Source organism: Triturus cristatus, chromosome 7 (genome assembly GCF_964204655.1).
Source record: "Triturus cristatus chromosome 7, aTriCri1.1, whole genome shotgun sequence".
NCBI classification, from domain to species: domain Eukaryota; kingdom Metazoa; phylum Chordata; class Amphibia; order Caudata; family Salamandridae; genus Triturus; species Triturus cristatus.
In genome coordinates, this window is record NC_140590.1 from 65,026,139 (window position 1) to 65,045,575 (window position 19,437).

General features: G+C 44.3%; 1 protein-coding gene across 1 annotated transcript in view; it reads left to right on the forward strand.

Annotated features, from left to right (window-relative positions):
- Positions 1-18,117, forward strand: part of LOC146808825 (uncharacterized) — a 33,396-nt gene extending 15,279 nt beyond the window's left edge. The window contains exon 2 of the mRNA XM_085615647.1: positions 16,301-18,117. Within this exon, the coding sequence (XP_085471773.1) occupies positions 16,355-17,353 (999 nt within the window). The 5' untranslated portion in view covers positions 16,301-16,354 and the 3' untranslated portion in view covers positions 17,354-18,117. The remainder of the gene's footprint in view (positions 1-16,300) is intronic.
- Positions 18,118-19,437: the final 1,320 nt, after the last annotated feature.

Genomic DNA, 19,437 nt, shown 5'->3' on the forward strand with positions numbered 1-19,437 from the left:
CACAACCCCGGGAACGGCCGTGCTCACCCTAACCTACTGATGCACAGACCGCTTGCATACTGCTCACCGTATGGCTGAAATACTCGCCTTGCATACATTTCCCTGAAAGTGTGCAACCTCAGGCACTACCAAAACAGTGTGTCTAGAAGTCTCCTGTCACGGTGTGTCCATGTGCACGACTTTTATTATCTGCACCCGTTTTTTTGCAATTTCGATCCAACAAAGCCAAACATAGGAGTATGTAGCGCTTCGTATCCATAGACCTGTGATCAATGCGCTACACTGATAAGCTAACCGCATAGCTCGCAATGCCTCGGGACATAGCGCTATGCGCTGTGAAGTCTCACCAGAGGTATTAGAGCACTATGCAGAGACACATTTTATGAAACCACTGGCTATTAATATTGGAATGGCCGTAAGCTCCGCTTGCAACACGTACCCTCCCCTTTCCACCCATACAGATACACAGCAATCATCGGTCTGCCACCAACAGACACAAAACAACATTTCTGTATATTTCTCTTGTGCTAATAACAACAATGACGTGTTTGTCACACTTTCACTTCTGATGTGTTTTACGCACTCTCTCATCCCCCCAGGATCTTGAGTTGCATCTAGAAGTTACACATTCCACAAGCACTTTAGGCGGAGCAGAGGGGGCACGTACAGATGTCCTAGGAAGGGCGTGTGATCAGACCTCTAGGACCACCACACCACAGGCCAGGGAGGGAAAGGGCGGAAGGGGTGGGTCCTGTTGGGAAGACTGAGGGCGGCGGAGTCCTGGTGTAATTTAATGCTGGGGATTCTCTGGTTTTAGAGGCAGCTGTGGAAAGATATGCCTTTACCCCTGGAACGACAAATGTTTATGTGATTAAGAGGAGGTCGGAGCGCCACACTCTGACCCTTCTCAGAGACGTGTCTCTATGTCCACAGCCTCGGTCCGTGGACACGGAGCCTACAGGGCAGCCCCTGTGTCAAAGGGTCTCACAGGCTTGCGTACCTGTGCAGAGGACGCCTTGGGACAGGTAGCGCCATGGGAGACAAAAAAATGGCATCTCCTCCTACCTGTTGGAACAAGCATTTGCAATGCAATAGGACTCGCATTTACGCAAGACCTATTGCATTGTATCGCGGACAACGTGGGGGTTGCGGGAGTGGGGAGAAGGGGGCAAGAAGGCTAGACAAAGTAGTGCTCACAGTCTAAGTACTGTGTAACACTCAAAGTGAAGGGGCCAGTAGCCATGGGAGGGTACAAATGACGACATGGCCAAAATAAGGAGGGTCTAATAAGCCTCATAATCAATAAGACAATGACACATGCTAATTAAAAATATGGGCGGAGAGTGGGCAGAGCTTCCACTCCATACTCCATTACTGCATGCCTCGCAAAGCGAGCAGCGCATGCGCGCTGCCGCTATAGGCTCGAGCTAAAAAGGAAAGTTCCACTAAATCTAACAAAGGAAGGGGTAATTTGTCCGAGGTGAAAAAAGGAGCTCAAGGCTATAAGAATAGATATAGCAAGGTTGGGAGGACCTACTCCCCGGGTCGTAGTCTGCCATTTAAAACAAGAAAAATTGGTACAGTAGGAGGGTCTGTTTAACAGGAAGGGGAGGTGTGAGGGGGTAAACCTGAACAGAAAAATCTGAATAGAAAAAAGGGAGGTTGTCTCACTGGGTACGGACAATGTATCCGTAAAGGTTAAAATTCGCGAGCAAGTCATCTCAAAAAGGTTTTTACATGCAGAAATGGTAAACGGATCAAAGGGGGGTATAAGCACAGTCCTAGTATGTGAAGTGAAGTGTGGCTCCAAGTGATGAGCATGGTTAAACGGTAGGTATGGCAAAATGGCTATAGTTAAAAGGTTCCTCAAATAGGTTTACCTGTTACTTGTGGATCTAGGGTAGTTTCTCATTTGTTCTGGTTTTGGATGGGGGTAACCACGTCAGCCAAACCTGCCCTAAAGGGATTAATCGCGACCACATGCACATTGAGGCCCAGAAAACCCATACCAGTTGTGACATACTAGGTGGAAAACAGATCTGGTGTTAGGTTAAAGGTTCCTAATGTAAATACAAGTTGTAAAATCACATCCTCAAATTTTTTGAATGACAAAAACGGTGTCAGAAGAGCCAATAGTGCATTTCCGCATTTTTGTTAAGACCATTGGAAACTTCATGCGTATGATGTATTCACTCTCTGTGTCTCATATGCAGTTCCTGGTCTCCTCCCCTCGGTTTTGGCTTGATGTGTTCTAGCCCCAAAAATTGGAAGTTCTTCTGATGTGGGTGGTACTCTTGGAAATGTTCAGTCAATGGTGGTCCAATTTCAAGTTTGTGTATGTTTCGGTAATGTTCCAGGATCCTGACATTGAGGGGTCGGATTGTACTCCCCACATACACTTTGTTACATGGGCAAATGATTACATAAATCACGTGTGTGGAATTGCAGTTAATCCAATCCCTGATTTTAAAGGTTTTCACTGAGTCAGTGGAGAAAACAAGTTTTTTGTTTATTTCAAGTTTGCACGCATTGTAATTATGGCAGGTGTAAAACCCACTTGGTTTGGTCAGAAAGGTTGTTTTCTGTTCTTGCTGTTTATCCACGAATTCAGACTTGTACAGGATTTGTTTGAAGTTTCGGGCTCTCCTAAAACCCATCTGGGGAAATTTTTCAATTTGATCAGTTAACGATACATTGTTTGTTAGAAGGTACCAGTGTTTCTGTAGGATCCTCTGAATGTGGTAGTTGCCATTATGAAAGTCAGTCAGAAATCTGATATTGTTGCGTTTTTTTGCCTTTGATTCGTCTTTTGGTTGTAGGAGTTTCATGTGTGACAATTTTCTAATTGTTCTAATTTGGATGTGGAGTAGCCACGTTGGGCCAATCTCTCAGTCAGGTCATTAGCTTTCTCTTTATAGGTGTTGATGTCACTGCACTTCCTGCGCATGCGTTTGAATTCCCCCTTTGGAATATTTTGTATCGTTTTCAACGGATGGCAACTGTCTGCTCTCAGGATGGAATTGGCCGATGTTGGTTTACGTAAAGCCCCTGTCTGCAGTTTTCCGTCTTGTACATATATGGCGATGTCCAAGAAGTCAATTTCCGTTTTAGATGTGTTTGAAGTGGTTTTGATGTTCCATTTATTTGTGTTCATTTTTTGTAGGAAGTCGTTGAGAGTCTCCCCCGATCCTTGCCAGATGCATAGTATGTCATCAATAAAACGTCCCCAGTAGACTATGTGGGGGATGTATTCTTGGAAAGTCTCGTCCCATAGCCAATATTTTTCGACTTCCCGCATGAAAATGCATGCATATGGAGGGGCAAATTTGGCTCCCTGTAGTTGTTGGTAGTACTTAATGTTAAAAGAGAATGTGTTGTTGGTAAGGCAAAAGGGTAGCATCTCTAGGATCATTTTGTTTGATTCCCAAAAATGTGCAGGTTTTGTGGCTAGGATTTTTCTGACAGCTTCCAATCCATCTGTGTGTCGAATTGAAGTTTAGAGGCTTACGATGTCAATGCTGGCAAGTATACAGTCAGAATCCCACAAGATGTTGTCCAATTTTAGTAGCAGATCCTTTGTATCCCGTATATATGAGAGCAGGTTTTTCATGAATGGTTGAAGTTGATAGTCCACATATCCTCTATTTTGGAGCAGATGGACTTGATACCAGCTATGATTGGTCTTCCAGGTGGGTTGGTTTTCATTTGTTGGGTGTTCTATGTACAGGTTATTTCATTCTTCCAAGGTGAGCAGATTGCGACTGTACCATAGATTCAATTTGTTCTTTGAGTCCTTAAGTATCTTATGTGTTGGATTAGTGTCAAGTTCTTTATAGCATGTTGTGTCCCTAAGTTGTTTTTGTGCCTCTGCAATGTAATCATCGGTGTGTAGTATGACCTCATTAGCTCCTTTATCAGCCTCCTTGATTACTATTTCCGGATTGTTACTGATATCCCTCAGGGCTTTAACTTCACGAGATTTCAAATTTCTTGGTAGAAAACGTCTCTTCTGATATTTTTTTATATTCCAAAACCAGATCTTTACTCACTGCTGTATGGAAGAGATCAATTGTGTTCCCTTTTGGTAGTTGGGGGCAGAAAGCTGATTTTGAGTTAATGTTATTTTCCACAGTATATGTCTTGTCAATGCCCAACTCTTCAGCTACAGTAAATGCAGATGGGGATTGGTCTTCTTGGTCATCTGCCAGTGTAGTAATCAGATGGATGTTATCCAAATTCTGTACTGTCAAGGAACTAGTAACAGGTGGTCTTGTATCTTTGGGGGCAGGAGGCTTGGTTTGAAAGAATGATGTTAATTTTAGTTTGCGGCTACATTTGAAGAGATCTATTGTTGTCTTCATTAGATCCCAGAAGGCTGTAGGGCAAAAAGACAGGCCCTGATTTATAGCCATTTCATGTGATGGTGAGTGTTCCTCTTCAGAGATATTAACCATTAGGTGAAGAAATGAGGAATTGGGTTTTAGAAGCGTTTGGTTTAAGGTGATGTGAAGTCATCCAGTTTTGAACAGTAGTTAAAGTGTTAGCAAGATGTGATATGTCATTGGTAGAGGAGACCTTTAAGTATATTTGGGTATCCTCTACATATTGATAGTAGAGAATTTAAAATTTTCTAAGTGTGACTCCAAGAGGCTCAATATAAAGGTTGATGTTAATTTTGGGGTCTTGACATCTCATGTAACGGTAAACAACGTTTACCACAAATCTTTTTCCCCGCAGGGAATCACAAGGCGGTCGTTAGAACGACTGCGTTGTGATTCCGCAATACCATTACTCCGCAAGTTGGAACAACGACTTGCGGAGGGGGGGGGGGGGGGTGGGTGTTGGATTTAAAATCCAACACCTTCCCTATTGTCCACACAGACTGGAGTTGGAATAGTAAATTATACTATTCCAACATCCAGTGCCCCCCCTCCGCAAGTCGTTGTTCCGAATTGCGGAGTAATGGTATGCGGGATCTCTGCATGGATAGCACTGTGCTAATCCTATGCTTAAAAACTTTGATAGAAAAGCAGACATTTGAGGTGAGCAAATCTAGAGTGTCGCTGGTGTTGAGGGTGCTCTATACAGAAGCTGCCATTCACCTAAACCTGGGAACTACCCAGAGTTCTCGTCTTCTTTTTTGCATAATTTATGCATCACTCTATGCCTACAAGGGTATTCTTTTGACTTACACTGGGTGCTCCCTTGTGTCTGGACAAAGCTAAACCTCTCTGAAGAGCTGTAATGACAGCGAAACACGTGTCAGGGGTTGCTTTTATTCATTTCAGGTTGGCTTGCATGGTATTTTACCAATCCAAAGCTGCAATACTGTTCCTGGAGTGGTAAATGGCTTTTGTCATTTAACAGCTCGGCATGGATAGCACTGTGCTATTCCTATGCCTAAAGACTTTGCTGTAGAGATAGCAAAAGACTTTGTCCCTTTCTATCTCGGCGTAGTTAGCACTGTGCTAATCCTATGCTTAAAAACTTTGATAGAAAACCAGACATTTGAGGTGAGCAAATCTAGAGTGTCGCTGGTGTTGAGCCACCGAAAGAAGAAGGACGGTCACCCATGCCCTTGTAAGCAGTAGACTGGACTAGGGAAATGCACTCTACGCAAACGGCTCCAACGCCTCCGCACGCCTGATCCTCGACATTCCTCGCCGCAGCCAAATCACACCCCACTTGAGAGACCTGCACTGGCTCCCCATCAACGAGAGGATAACCTTCAAACTCCTTACCCACGCACACAAGGCACTCCACAACATCGGACCAGCGTATCTCAACAGCCAACTCAGCCTCTACACCCTCCCCATCCGCCTGCAGCAGACTAAAGACCTTCTAACCTTCAGGAGACTTCTCAAGACCTGGCTCTTCGAACAATAGCAGCTTCCCCCCCAGTGCCTTGAGACCCTCACGGGTATGTAGCGCACTTTATAAATGCTATGATTGATTGATTGAGGGTGCTCTATACAGAAGCTGCCTTCCACCTAAACCTTGGAACTACCCAGAGTTCTCTTCTTCTTTTTTGCGTATATATATTACCTACTGGCGGTCGCCGGTATGTAGTTATACTTAGGTCCACGTTTCTATTCAAAAAGTGTTTTTTGTTTTCCCAATAACTTTGGCGTCGTTTGACGAATCTTTTCGAAATTTTCAAAACTAGTGGCCCACTCCGGTCAGCTCCTGTCTTGAAAGTTTCGGGCTGATGTGTCAAGCGGGGGCCGAGAAAAAAGGGTGGTCCCAAAACGTGTTTTTCCCATGTTAATTTCCATAGGAAACTTTAGACCAAGCTTCAGCCCGAACTGCTTAACGGAATTACACCAAATTTGGCAAATATGTAACCCTTGGTTCAGAAAGAGACAATTTTTTTTAAATGATGTAAATCTGTTCAGTAGTTTTGAGAAGTTAGAAAAAGAAAAAAAATTATATATCTGTGGGTGCGGTGGGTTCGCGAACCCTCCCGAGCACGAGCTTCATTCTCACTGGCTGCCAACACTCCATACCAGGAACTGTTGGCAGCCATCTTGTGACTTGGTAGAACCGAGTCACAAGAAAACAGTAAAAAAAAGATAAAAAACAAGAAAAGGGGGCAGGGTAGAAACACTCTGACCCCTAGGCCTGCTCAGGGGGTCCCACAAGGACCCCCAGGGCCCAAAAAAAAGCATTTAAAAAAGAAATCGACGGAATTCGCGTTGGGGTCGCGAATTCCGCCAAAATTATTTTTTAAAAACGAAGCGTGGGCTCCAGCACTTCATTTTAATGAGGCCCTTGGGTAGGCCAGATCCCGGGGGCTTATTAAATCTAAAGTGGGGGGCACGCGGACACCCCCGCAGCCCCGGTGACCGCCACCTCCCTGGGGCTTCTAAAATAAATGCGTGGGGGGGGTCCCTACCCCTCCCACGCTGCCTCGGGGACCGCCACCTCCCCGGGGCATTTATGTAAATGAAAGGGGGGTCTCGTGAGCCCCGGGGACCACCACCTCCCCGGGGCACTAAATATTTAAATTTGGGGTCCGTTACGGAACCCAGGGGATCACCACCTCCCTAAGGCTTTGCATAGGTTGGGAGGGGGGCCGCGCGGCCCCTCTCCTGGTGCCCTTGATGGCCCTGGGGACCGCCACCCCCCAGGGCCGGCTCCTGCGGTGTCCCGGGGTGCCCACCCCCCGAGACACTGTTGTTTGCTATGGCGGGGTGGGAGCCATGTGGCTCCCGCCCTGCCATAGCAAACTCTGCTTTGCTTCATTGAAGCGAGAGCAGGAAAACCTGCTCTCGCTTCAATGAAGCAAAACAGGATTGCTTTTCCACAAGGGAAGCTGCATGTCAGCAGCTCCCCTTGTGGAAAAGCAATGCCGGCTCCCCCAGGAGGCGGGGAGCCAGCAGGGACCGTGGGGGCATTGGGGTTCCCCCACAGTCCCCAACGGAAAGGGCCAGCCCCGGGGGATGGGGTCCCCGAGGCCAGAAGTAGCCCGGGAGGGGGGCCCCGCGGCCCCCCCTCAATAAAAAAAAAAAGAGACACAGCCCCAGGGAATGGGGTTCCCGGGGCTAATAGAGGCCTCAGGAGAGGGGGGGGGGGGCACGCAGCCCCGCTTCTTAAACAATAGTAAAAATAAATAAATAAATATATGGCCATGCCCCGGGGGATGGGGTCCCCGGGGCCGAAATTGGCCTCGGGAGGTGGAGCCACGCGGCCCCCTTCCAGTTTCTTTTTAAAAAAGTCAGGCCCTGGCGGATGGTAAAGAAGGGGGGCCACACAGGCCCCCTTCTGGAAAACAAAAGCCGGCATCGCGCCGGAGGCCCCGCCCCCTCCCTGCAGCACTCTTCAAACGCGCCCCCTGGCGCGTTGTAAGTTGGAGAATTAATTCCTCATGAATACTGAGGGTCCCTGGAGGCCAACTAGCCCACCAGGTACCTCCAGTATGCGCCAGGGAGCTGCGTTGCGGAGAGGCCATGCCCCCTTTTTACACCACTCTACAACGCAGCTCTGTGGCGCTTACTGGAGGTACATGGTGGGCTAGATGGCCCCCAGGGACCCTAGGGACTGAAGGGGACTTAATCCCCCAATTTACAATGCGCCAGGGAGCGCGTTTGCACAGTGGTGCAGGGAGGGGGCGGGCCTGATATTACAAGTGTGAAAACACACCCCCTGGCGCTTTGTAAATTGGGGGATTAAGTCCCCTTAAATCCTGAGGGTCCCTGGGGGCCAACTAGCCCACCAGGTACCTCCAGTAAGTGCCACAGAGCTGCGTTGCAGAGAGGTGGTCCGAGGCCTCGCCCCTTTTTACACCACTTTGCAAACGCGGCTTCTGGTGCACTGCTGGTGGGACGATGAGGTCCTCTTGTGTCCTGAGGACCTCAGGACACAAGTGGACTTCATCCTCCTTTTTTTTCTGTGACTTTGTTCAACTGAGTCACAAGATGGCTGCCAACACCTCCTGGTTTGAGGTGTTGGCAGCCAATCAGATCTCAGCAAGAGATTGGGAGGGACAGCAGATACTCTGTGTCCCCAGATGTGCAACTGGAAATTTATTTACATTTCTCCACAACTACTTACGAATTTACACCAGATCACAAAAAGGCACTTCCCTGAACCAACATCTACCTTCCTGCCAAATTTGGTGTAATTCCGTTCAGCCGTTCGGGCTGTTGCCATGTCTAAAGGTCCTATGAAAATTAACATGGGGAAAACTTGTTTTCGGGCCCCTGCGTGACGGATCACCTCAAATCTTTCAAGATAGCAGCTGAGTTGAGCGTCAAATTCATTTTGAAAATTTAACGCGTGGGTTCGTCAGACGACGCCAGAGTTACTGGCAAAACAAAAACCACCCTTCCTATGAAAAATACATCCTAACTAACGCTACCTACTGGTCACTGCCAGTAGGTTATATATACGTATATGTGTGTGTGTGTGTGTGTGTGTGTGTGTGTGTGTGTGTATATGTATATATAAAACCATAAACCCATACATAAATGTATATAGATAACCTAATCTACAAAACCAGACATATTTTATCATGTTAGAATATTCAAGCAGTGAGTATTTTTCTTAATATTTGAATATATTGTTATACATTTATAGAAAGCTGAAAACCAATATGCATAGATACTCACTAGTACCTAGCCAATAATCTTATTCTGACCCATGTATTATCATACAAAAAAAGCATAGAAACCCATATACATAGGTTTATGTACATGTTATCTACATACTATGACATACATTTATGTAGATTGTAAATATAAATGTATTGTCATGTGCATGACAGATGTATAACTGATGTTATTTTTTCGGTATGTAATTCTTATATGTTTATACATTGTGTAATCTCAAGTACATAGATACATTTACATAACCATATTTACCTAGAACGTATATTGGCATATCGACATTTGTAACCTTCTTGTGCATAATCATGACTGCATTCTCCTAATCATTAATGTGCCTTTTGGAAACTATATATGTATTTACACATACACGCGTGTATATACATAGTCACTGAAAAAAACCAAAGGTTAAATTAACGTTATAGTCAGGTGAAATGTTCAGTAACAACGTAATGCTTTAAAATAAATAAAATACAGAGATTCATCAGTTATAGTTATGTCAAGTAACTATAATTTGTGCTCTAAGGTAACTATAACTCACGCCCCGCCATGCACAGTTTCCTCATCAATAATTTCATTGCAAATGTTGCAGTGATATTATCAATGATGTCATAGAAGATGCCGTGAGTGATGCAATATATGGAGTAATTAGCAGCGCATGGCGAGGGCGTGAGTTTTATAGATATTTGAGAGAACTATAGCTATAACTGGTGAATGTCCACGGTTTTTAAAGTTTAAAACATTACATTGTTACTGGACATTTCGCATAACTATACTAGAACATTTTGGACCGGGGGAAGGGGAGGGCCCCCCTCCTACCCTGCTCTCTAACATCTTCTTTTTTTTCCCCTTCAATTTAGGACAGGGGACCAAGTCCCAAAGTCCTGTAATGGCTCCCAGCTAAATTTTTCTCATTTTGCTGGCAGCCAATCGGAGTGCTTGCTCCCACGGGAGTCTGACTTTTGCCCAAAGGAAACAAAGCTCCTTTGGCTAATCAGGACGCTCTATTTTTTAAAAAAATGGCGCTCCTACGAAACTCTCACAAGAATTTCGTGGATCCAACCGGCCAGATATAAAAATATATTGGTTCATTGGTTTTTTTCGAAAACTACTGAACGGATTTACACCAAATAGCAAAAAACTCTTATCTGCGGCCCAAGATCTCGCTCCCTGCTAAATTTGGTGCAATTCCATTCAGTATTTTTTTTTGTATTTTCATAGTCGGCATTAGATTGAAACTGTTGATGAGTTTGACTACTTGGACCCTTGTTTAGTTGTCTAGGCTCTTAGGACATCCTGTTTCAGAAGAGCCACACAATTTGAACAAATTCTGCCCAAGTTCTATCTCTGTTGGGACAAATGTGTGTAGTGTGCTTTTAATAGCCCCACTGGAAACATGCTGAGCAAAAATCGAAGCTTGTGCATTAACTGGAGCTCACCTTTCGTACTTTGCTAAAAGAGATACTTTATTTCATCCACAAATTAATTCATGAGAAGAATTTGCAATCTATCAAAGTTTACCCCAGTGATTTTGTAGCAATTAGACCTTGGTGAGAGGAATGGGATATATACACCGTCTCTGTGAAATCTATTCCTTTTTGAGCTAAGAGGTGGAGTAACCAAAATCACTCTTCCAAAATTGTGTTAGCGATCTCAAAATATGATGGCGTTCTCAAATATCATGGATTACATAAATGGATTACATTGGGATATGGGCAGTTGTAGCCTTTGTTACTAAAGCTAATACCCAACTGATTAAAATAACATGTTGGAAGTACTGTTGTCATAAGGCTTCGCATACAGTGTATGAGACGTCTTAGGGCTTGATTTAATTTAATCAAAAGCAGATGACTCGCAAAGTGAAATATCTGTATATTAGACGACTGGCCATTAGCCACAATAGAGGGTGTATTTACTATTCTAACTCCATGTAAGCATTGACAATGGGAAGGCTATGCAGTGGTCCAAATCTAATATAACTGCACCTTTTAATTTTTTTGATGCACTCACTCAAACCTACCTAAACTCCCCACAGGGATGGCTTCCTGAAGTGCCATGGCCTTCACAGAGAAGGTGCTTGTCTGACTATGTCAGGGCTTACTAACACTGAGGACCGGTCTAGTCCCCACAGTGTGTGTTAAGCATGCCCACGCACTCACACAACTCTCTCGGTCTCACTCCCTCTATAAGAACAACCATTGGCATAGCCAATAGGTCTCGCCTTTGGGACCTTATACTTGTTTAGCGATGCAGCACATTTTCCTGGGTGTTGTGTAGCCAGGAATTGAAGAGCTATACAACTGTACAATAGTGTGTGAGAAAGAGATAGAAGGAGAGAGAATGATATAGATGTATAAAGAGGCTGTGGTTGTGTATGTGGAAGATAGTGATATAAGAGGATAATATTGTGTGTTTGTTGTTATTATGTGAATGTTACGGTATTGAAAGTGGGTAGTAAGATATAGCGTGTAGTAATATTATAATTGTTGTATTAGTGTGTGAGAGAGCAAAATAGTGTTGTGATAAAGAATGAGAGAAAGAGCGGGACTTGTAGGATAGTTACATGGGGAGATGTGAGATGTAGTTTTAATCAATATGAGGATGCAAAGGGAGTTAGTATGTGTTAGTAGGTAGTTTAGATAGGTTATAGGTAGTGTGAGGGAGGATGTGAGGGGATAGTTTTTGGTTTGGGGCACAAAAGAGAGAAGCAAATTCAGCAGTCAGGGGGCCCTATTCTCAAGAATTCAGGGTCAGCATTTTGTTAAACAATCTGAGACCCAAGAGTACACTGGACAATTAATGACGGTAAATTATGTCGGTCTTTGTCAGTTCTTCCACTGATATTCGCCTTCTTAAAGCACCTAGTGGGGATTCAATTAAACAGGGTTTCTTGCAAACATCTAAAATAATCATTCGCACTGAACAAACCTGTCCAATTCTAAAAAAATAATAATCAAAAAACACATACACACGGTATGTTGTTCTTAGATCCGGAGAATATATTTTGTGCTGTACATTGCTTTAAAGCTCAGTGATCATTGATTGCAAAACCCAGTTTGATTCATTTACATGTTTGGCCGCAATCAAGCTTGGAGAGGAGTGAATGACTAACACGTCAGCTTCACAGCTGGCACCTACCTCCAAGCTGACTTCAGACCACAGAAGTCAACCCCTTCTGTCATACAGAGGGACCGTCTATGGGGCGGGGCCGTGCTGCTGGCGAAGGCCTGCAGCTTTGACGATATTTACAGATGTGAGATAGTGTTTATGAGATTATTACCACATGCTCAGTGCCACACACACAGAAGTGGTGAGGGGCAGGCTGTGCTGCCCGAGCTAGGAGGCGGCAGGCACCCCGTCGGCAAGTCCAAGAAATGTGTCCATATGAATGTCGGGCACCCATGTCTAACACGAAGGAGAGTGTGAGGCAAACAGCTCTTTCTGCATTTGGTGTGCAAGGGCAACCAAACGATCTTAGAACGAAAAACATATTTTCCCAAAAAGGTTCGCACCCACTATAATAAAACTCACATTTATTTTATATTATGAATATACTTTCTTAGCGAATGCAACCTGCTCCCTTCACACAAAACAAACACGTCAGCAGAACTGTGTCCTTCGGCTTAGATTTCACCTTCAGAAGTGGAAACTCCCCCGGCAACCCCCACTCCAAATCCTACAAGACTGAGGCTGGCGCGTGGATGATTCGCCCCCAGCCGTACGTACCTACGCTTCTCAACCGTAGGCATACACGAAAACCTCCTCAGTTTGCTCACATCCTGTCCATATCTGGACAGTGCCCGTTTTAGCAGAAGGTCCCTGGTCTTGTCTCCAGCATTAGTCAGTTAGGTTACGAGAAACGTCCATATCCGCGGCTGCCACTCTAATGGCTGCTAGGTATAAAGAGGTCAGTGAGTTATGGAATTTTAGGCAACAGTGCTTTGCATGCTGAGAATTATAAGCCAAATCGACCTATGAGAAAATCAGAACCACAAATCCCTGAATAGAAGATACTGTGGCTAAAGGCTTGGGTGGTTGAAGGCAAGCATATCACATGACGTTACCTGGCAGCACTGCTAACCAAATGATATTCCAATAGTGATATGCCGTGAAGTTATGTGTCGAAGCGCCATCACCCGACCGATTGTCACCTCCTTGTTATGCATGAGAACTAGACATGTTCATCTCAGACCCGTCTCAGCTGAGCCATCCACCCCCGAAAATAATTTAAACGTTATGCATGTATTTCTAATATCCTCCATGCATACACCAACGCCCACTTACTTCTGTATGCGGCGCCTGGCCATAGGTGCCAAATGCAATAGCCCGGTTATCCACTGTTCTTATGTTTTATCCAGCAACCCATTACAGAGGGAATTTTTAGCTCATATTCTATATGTTTAAAAAGCGGAACTGCAACTATGACATAATATATTCTCTGTGTAGGGTTAAAAAACAAACAAAAAAAAGGCCTAGAACTGGCTACGTGTGATCAGGGTACAATGAGAAAATGTCCCAGTGGAGAACAATTAGAACAGATAAATCAATGCAAGAATTAATCAGTTGTATCTAAACAAAATTAATAGCGAACTATCCTGACAGTTTCCGGCCAGATGCATTAAATGTCAAATTATAACATAATTGCAGATACACATTCTCTGTCATATATGTCTGACAAAATGATAAAGAAGTGTCGACGTTTCGACCCCTAGAAGGAACAGCCAATTTTGCGCATTGTGGGCGGGGTCTTCATCAGGACCAAAGTGACGGGAGGGGAGTGGGCAGCAGTAAAAACAGCTATATGGCTTCAGGCTATGAATAGGAAAGCTGGGCTACATAGGCTCTCATATAATTATGTTATTATTTGACATTTAATACATCTGGCAGGAAACTGTTGGGGTAGTTCGCTATTAATTTACTGATGTGTATATATGCGCACTACTGTCCTTTCTCACAATCCTTCCCATGCACTTATCACCTCACCCCTCTGCACCTGTTTCTAAAAATATTCATTTAGGATTTGTTGTGTACTTTATCAATTGATTAACTTCAATATTGTGATGAAATAAAATCACATCCATTTTTGGAAAAACTGTATGGTGGTGCTTAACTTTGTTTAGATACAACTGATTCATTCTTACATTGATTTATCTGTTCTAATTGTTCTCCACTGGGACATTTTCTCGTGTACCACTATTCACCCAGGCCCAGTGGCTATTGGGTTGCCCCATTGCTACATAACTCTTACGTGTGATCAGGGGCATCATGGCAAATATGGTTTACTACTTGCCACCCCGTTTAAAAAAAAAAAAAAGCCTAGTTCTGACAAATGTTGTGGTTATGTTGTGTGACTGCACTAGGTGAGGAAAACCACATAAAATAGGGCCCGGCGTTGTACGCACGGGTACCTCACAGCAGTTTCTTGTAGCAGCGAGTAGGAAGGGGCAACCTCTCTCGCTTCCTCGTCCCAAAACAGTTACATCACCGGCACACCTTGGCAACCTGACCGCAGAGCAAAGACCAGAAGTAAATAAAGTGACAGAGGGCAGCTCCCCAGGGCACAGAAGCTGGGCGGGGGCATCGAATGTTCAACAGGTTTATTGCAGGCAACGTGCGTCTCTTCAAACGTGTTCTTCAGAAGTATTTTTGTTTGGCCCAAAACATATATATATATATACGTATTTGTATCAGTGTGAGCGCTTCTGTTTGACTTGTATGTCACGGTGAGGCAAATTCAGATAGTCTGCTAGTGGATTCTAAGCAAGATAGGTTAAAATGTTAAAACAGGACATCTCCCCTTATTTGCCATTTCTCACTTCCTACGTGTGCTGTTCTCCAGAATCGAGAGAATCCGCACGTTTTGGTCCTTGAAATGGAGATTTTGCTTGTGTGTAGTTTGCAAGTGCAACCCAGTCTCGCAAAGAAACACTCTAAGCGCTGATCTCCACCAGGCCCTGAAATAAGCTTTTTTGGGTGACGGTTGATAACGTAGGGAACAAGCGCGGCCACGTGACCGCGAAAGGAATGTGAGGTATGCAGCTGGCACCCGGCCGCGCTGCTGCTCGCTCCCAAGCTCCCTAGGCCAGGGGAGAGAGAAGGCAGGACATGCACCCGCCTTTGGCCAATTGCGTGCTGTCTTTCTTAGAAAGACGCATGCAAAGGCCAATAGCGTGGGAGCAAAAATAAAAGCACACGCGTGTGGTCCGAGTTGGAAGTGCTTACTAGAAGCCTTTTAGAGCAGCGCATGCACGCTGGCTCAGGCGGCACCTAAAAAGTACCCCTTCACAGGCGGGTAAGCAAAAGCATTTAACTTAATAGCTAAGCCAGCTTGTGGTTAAACCAAAACTGGTACACCTTGTGCTACCACACAGCCTTTAACGTTACATCGGACCCAGTGGTGTGTAAAACCATTGCAAGGTTAATGTTCCAACAACATTTACAGTCCTAATCACTGCTTTTTGACTTTGGTAATTGAATGGACTAAGTCAGGACTGAAGGTATAAATATTGATTATAACTTTATAGTATATTACGAGCTACATAGACCTTGCAGCCCCTCATGAATGTACAGGGTAACAAAATTGAAGGCTACATAGTTTCATTTTAACGCAGCTACACTCTTAGGTGTGGGAGACATGAAAAAAGGCTGTGTGTGCCTCAGTTCCTGGACACAAAGTCCTGCATGTTTGAGAAGCAGTGTGTTTCCTACATCATAAGGATGTCTACTTTGTTGTTGTTCACATTCGAGGGTACTGATATGTCTTTCTCCTCGCATTCCAAGATGTGAGATGAATGTTGTGGTTAATGCTGAGGTAAGTATAGCAAACATTTGCAGCGTACCCACATCAGAGTGTCAGAACAGTCATTTTTGTATTTGTGGTACTAATAATTAGTTGTAATGACCTTCAATTGAGCATTGCTAAAACCTTCTGAGGGGCATGTGTCCTTGAGGGGTGGAGCACAGTCAATGTTTCCTTCTTTTCCATCTCTACCATACTTTTGAGAAAAAGCTAGACTTACTTGTATGTCAGGGTAGCTCACCTGACATCTTACTCATGCTAAAAGTACAGTGGATATTTATGTGTGTCAATGAATGTTAAGCATGAGTTGCATTCGTTTGATTGGTTGCATAAGGGGTGCAACCTTTTATGAACAATGAATATGAAGTCCAACTTTTTTGTTTCTGTCTTCTGGCAGGTGAGCACATACTTTGTATGGATTATCAAAGCCTGGACTTTATGACAAAAAACAATGTCGCCATTAAAGCAGTCCTCAATAATGGACTCCCTCAAAGGCACTGGACTTATTTGCAACCTTTGTGGAAAAAAGGTTAAGACTCCTAAGGCCCTAAGTATGCACCATCGTAAACATGCAGCTGATCAGTCCTTCAAGTGTACAAAGTGCAAGCGGGCATTTGCTGAAGCGGCGTCCACTAGTGGACAAAATCTAGTCCACAGAGGTGGGAGGTCTTACCGTTGTGCTGAATGTGGTCACTGTTTCCGCTGGCTGCTGGCCCTCCACCGACACCACGAGATTCACCCGGGGGAGAAACAGTACGAGTGTGCAGAGTGTGGGAAACAGCAGTCCAACTATGCATCTTTCCGACGGCACGCGCGCGCACACCACAAGGACCGTTTGTGTGGCTGGTGTGGTAAAACATTTAGCTGCGCCAATAAACTGAGCAGGCACCAGCGTATCCATACCGGAGAGAGACCCTACACCTGCCTAATCTGCCAAAAGGGATTCACTCAGTTGGAAACTCTTAAGGTGCATCAGTGGATGCACACTGATGAAAAGCCATACCGATGCAGTGACTGTGGACGAGGCTTCCGCAATGCAAATACCTTCCAGAAACATCAGCTCCTCCACAAACGCAAGTCATATCCTTGCCAGGAGTGTGGCAAGACCTTCTTCTTTTCATCCCGTTTCAAGCGACACTTGCGTGTGCACACTGGTGAGCAGCCGTACCGGTGTGCAAAATGTGGCAAGTGCTTCAACCAGCGCACCAACTACCAGCGACATCAGCAGATCCATGTTGGAAAACTTCCCTTCCATTGTCACGAGTGTGGCAAGAGCTTTAGCCAGTCCTCCAACTTTCGCCGGCACCAGCAGGTCCACAGAGGTGAAGTGGGTCAGCTGCAGGCTGATATAGGAAAATATGAATGCACTGAGTGTGGAGCCGGATTCCATCAAGAGACTGCACTGCATCAACACTACATTCAGCATGCCAGAGGAGAGCTCTATGGTTGATCAGGACATTTCCCTAGCTGTGCTCCACAATAGAGCCATTCCTCACACTGTTCATCTATGATGCACAATCAGAGAGCACTATTATACTATATATTGCAACCCATTATAGCAACATATAGTAAATGGACCAGGACCACCTGTTGTGTACAGTTTCATATCCAGTAATGTTTTATTTTGGAATCACTTTTAGTTCTTGTTTATCCCTCTTCATCCTTTAAAATGTGGATGTTTCTCGCATGCTAACTGTTGATTTCAATATATTTATATCATATCACAAGCCCAGAATGTGGTGCATATTTTCAATACTTTGCAACATGAAAAAGAACTTACCAGCATAGTTTGCACATTTTGCAGCAGTTATTCTTAAGTAAATTAAGCATACATTGATACTGAATTTACAGAATAACATTGCAGGGTTTGCTTTGCTGGTCATAATTAGGAGTGTGGTTATCCAGTATTTATATTCTATTTATTTATATATTTATTTATTGAGTTCAGTTGACCTCCTTTTTTGTTGCAGTGTGCCCACTTAAAAATACGACCAGCCTGGGGCCGTTAAAAGCAAAGGAAAAGGGTTCCCATGCAGGGTCATGGACAGTAACTAATTGTCGGAGCGCCCATTCATTCATTTATATTTCAGGTCTACTAAGTGACTAAAATGTAGCACTGTTTCAAGAGAAGTACCTTAACAGATGTGGATGTTGTGTCTTTGTTAAGATAATTTGCCATCGGCCAAAATAAATGCTTCCGTTTCTTTTCCCTCTCATATTTTTCTGTGTTTTTTTATCGATGAGCATCAGAAACACAATTGCTGTAGAGAGTTGGCATCACCCTGCATCTTGTTTTGTCTTGCATTATATCATGCACACTATTCTTAAAAGCTTTCCTGACCATGAGTAGCGTGGATTACAACAACCTGTCAAAAAGGATGAATGAGTGACCGTAACAAAGTTTTCTTTTTTGCCCCTAAATTTAAGAAGATCTTCTTCAGACCATAAAACAAGAAGAACTTTGTTCCATCAAATAGAGCCTGATTGGAGAAGGCTTGCCCACTCTTAAGGTTCAGTGGTAATGCGGAACCACAAGACGATGTTACGATTCAGAATGCAAAGCTGACTTTGCGGGTTTGTTTTATACAGAGTTTGATACAATGCAGAACATATGAGACCTAACCTGCATTCTGGCTTCTACTAGTCAGTACTGGAACCTCTGGATCAGAGACGCATGATTATATATTTCGGGCACCTGAAATCAGGAGCACCATTGCATGCTGCACCATTGACAGTTTGGCCAGGAGTGCTGTAGGAAGATCGAGGAACACACATTTTCAGTCCTGTCTGGCTCCCACAATCACAGCCACCACAGTTTTATGACCTTTTACTTTTAGGGATGAGCACTGAGGATACCTGCGAACCGATTCCCTCTTTTATCAGCAGAGATGCGCACACAACTATTGATAATACTTTATTTTCTGCCTCGGCAAGTAACCCGGGCCACCCCATTAATGTTATCCCAACAGCGGTGAGCGATCACAACCCTGTAGTCCTTACCCTAACAATCCAGGACAACAGTATTAAAAACACTTTGTGTTTCTAACATCACCCCTGTTAGGGTCAAGTGGGCTGGTGTGGACCTATGTAAGGTACTGCAGGATTTGTTAATAGCGACCACCAACAAATTTGGTTATTGTTTGGCTCTGAGGTAGGTCATGTGGGACTTTTAAATGCCTTTGGCCACATTACCAGAGTTCTTAGTTCACTGTTGTCAAGACCCCTCAGACCTGGTAGTACAGGAAAACGAGGGTGGTTTGATCACTCATGTACTCAAGCATCCAAACTCTTAAGGGATGCCCTTCATAGTTACCCTAGGGACCCACCAAAATCAAGCATTTGCACAAGATTTACAAGGATAAACTTGCAGCCAGGAAAAGAGTTTTACAGGAGGAAGCCTTGGATAATTTAGCTAAGGCAAACGAGACAAATGATCGGGCCTATTTTATGGAAAATAGTGAACGCTCTTTTTAGGTCTCGCCTGGTGAACGCAGTGCAAAGCGCTGCTGTCGCCAGCGAGATCTATTGTTGCTG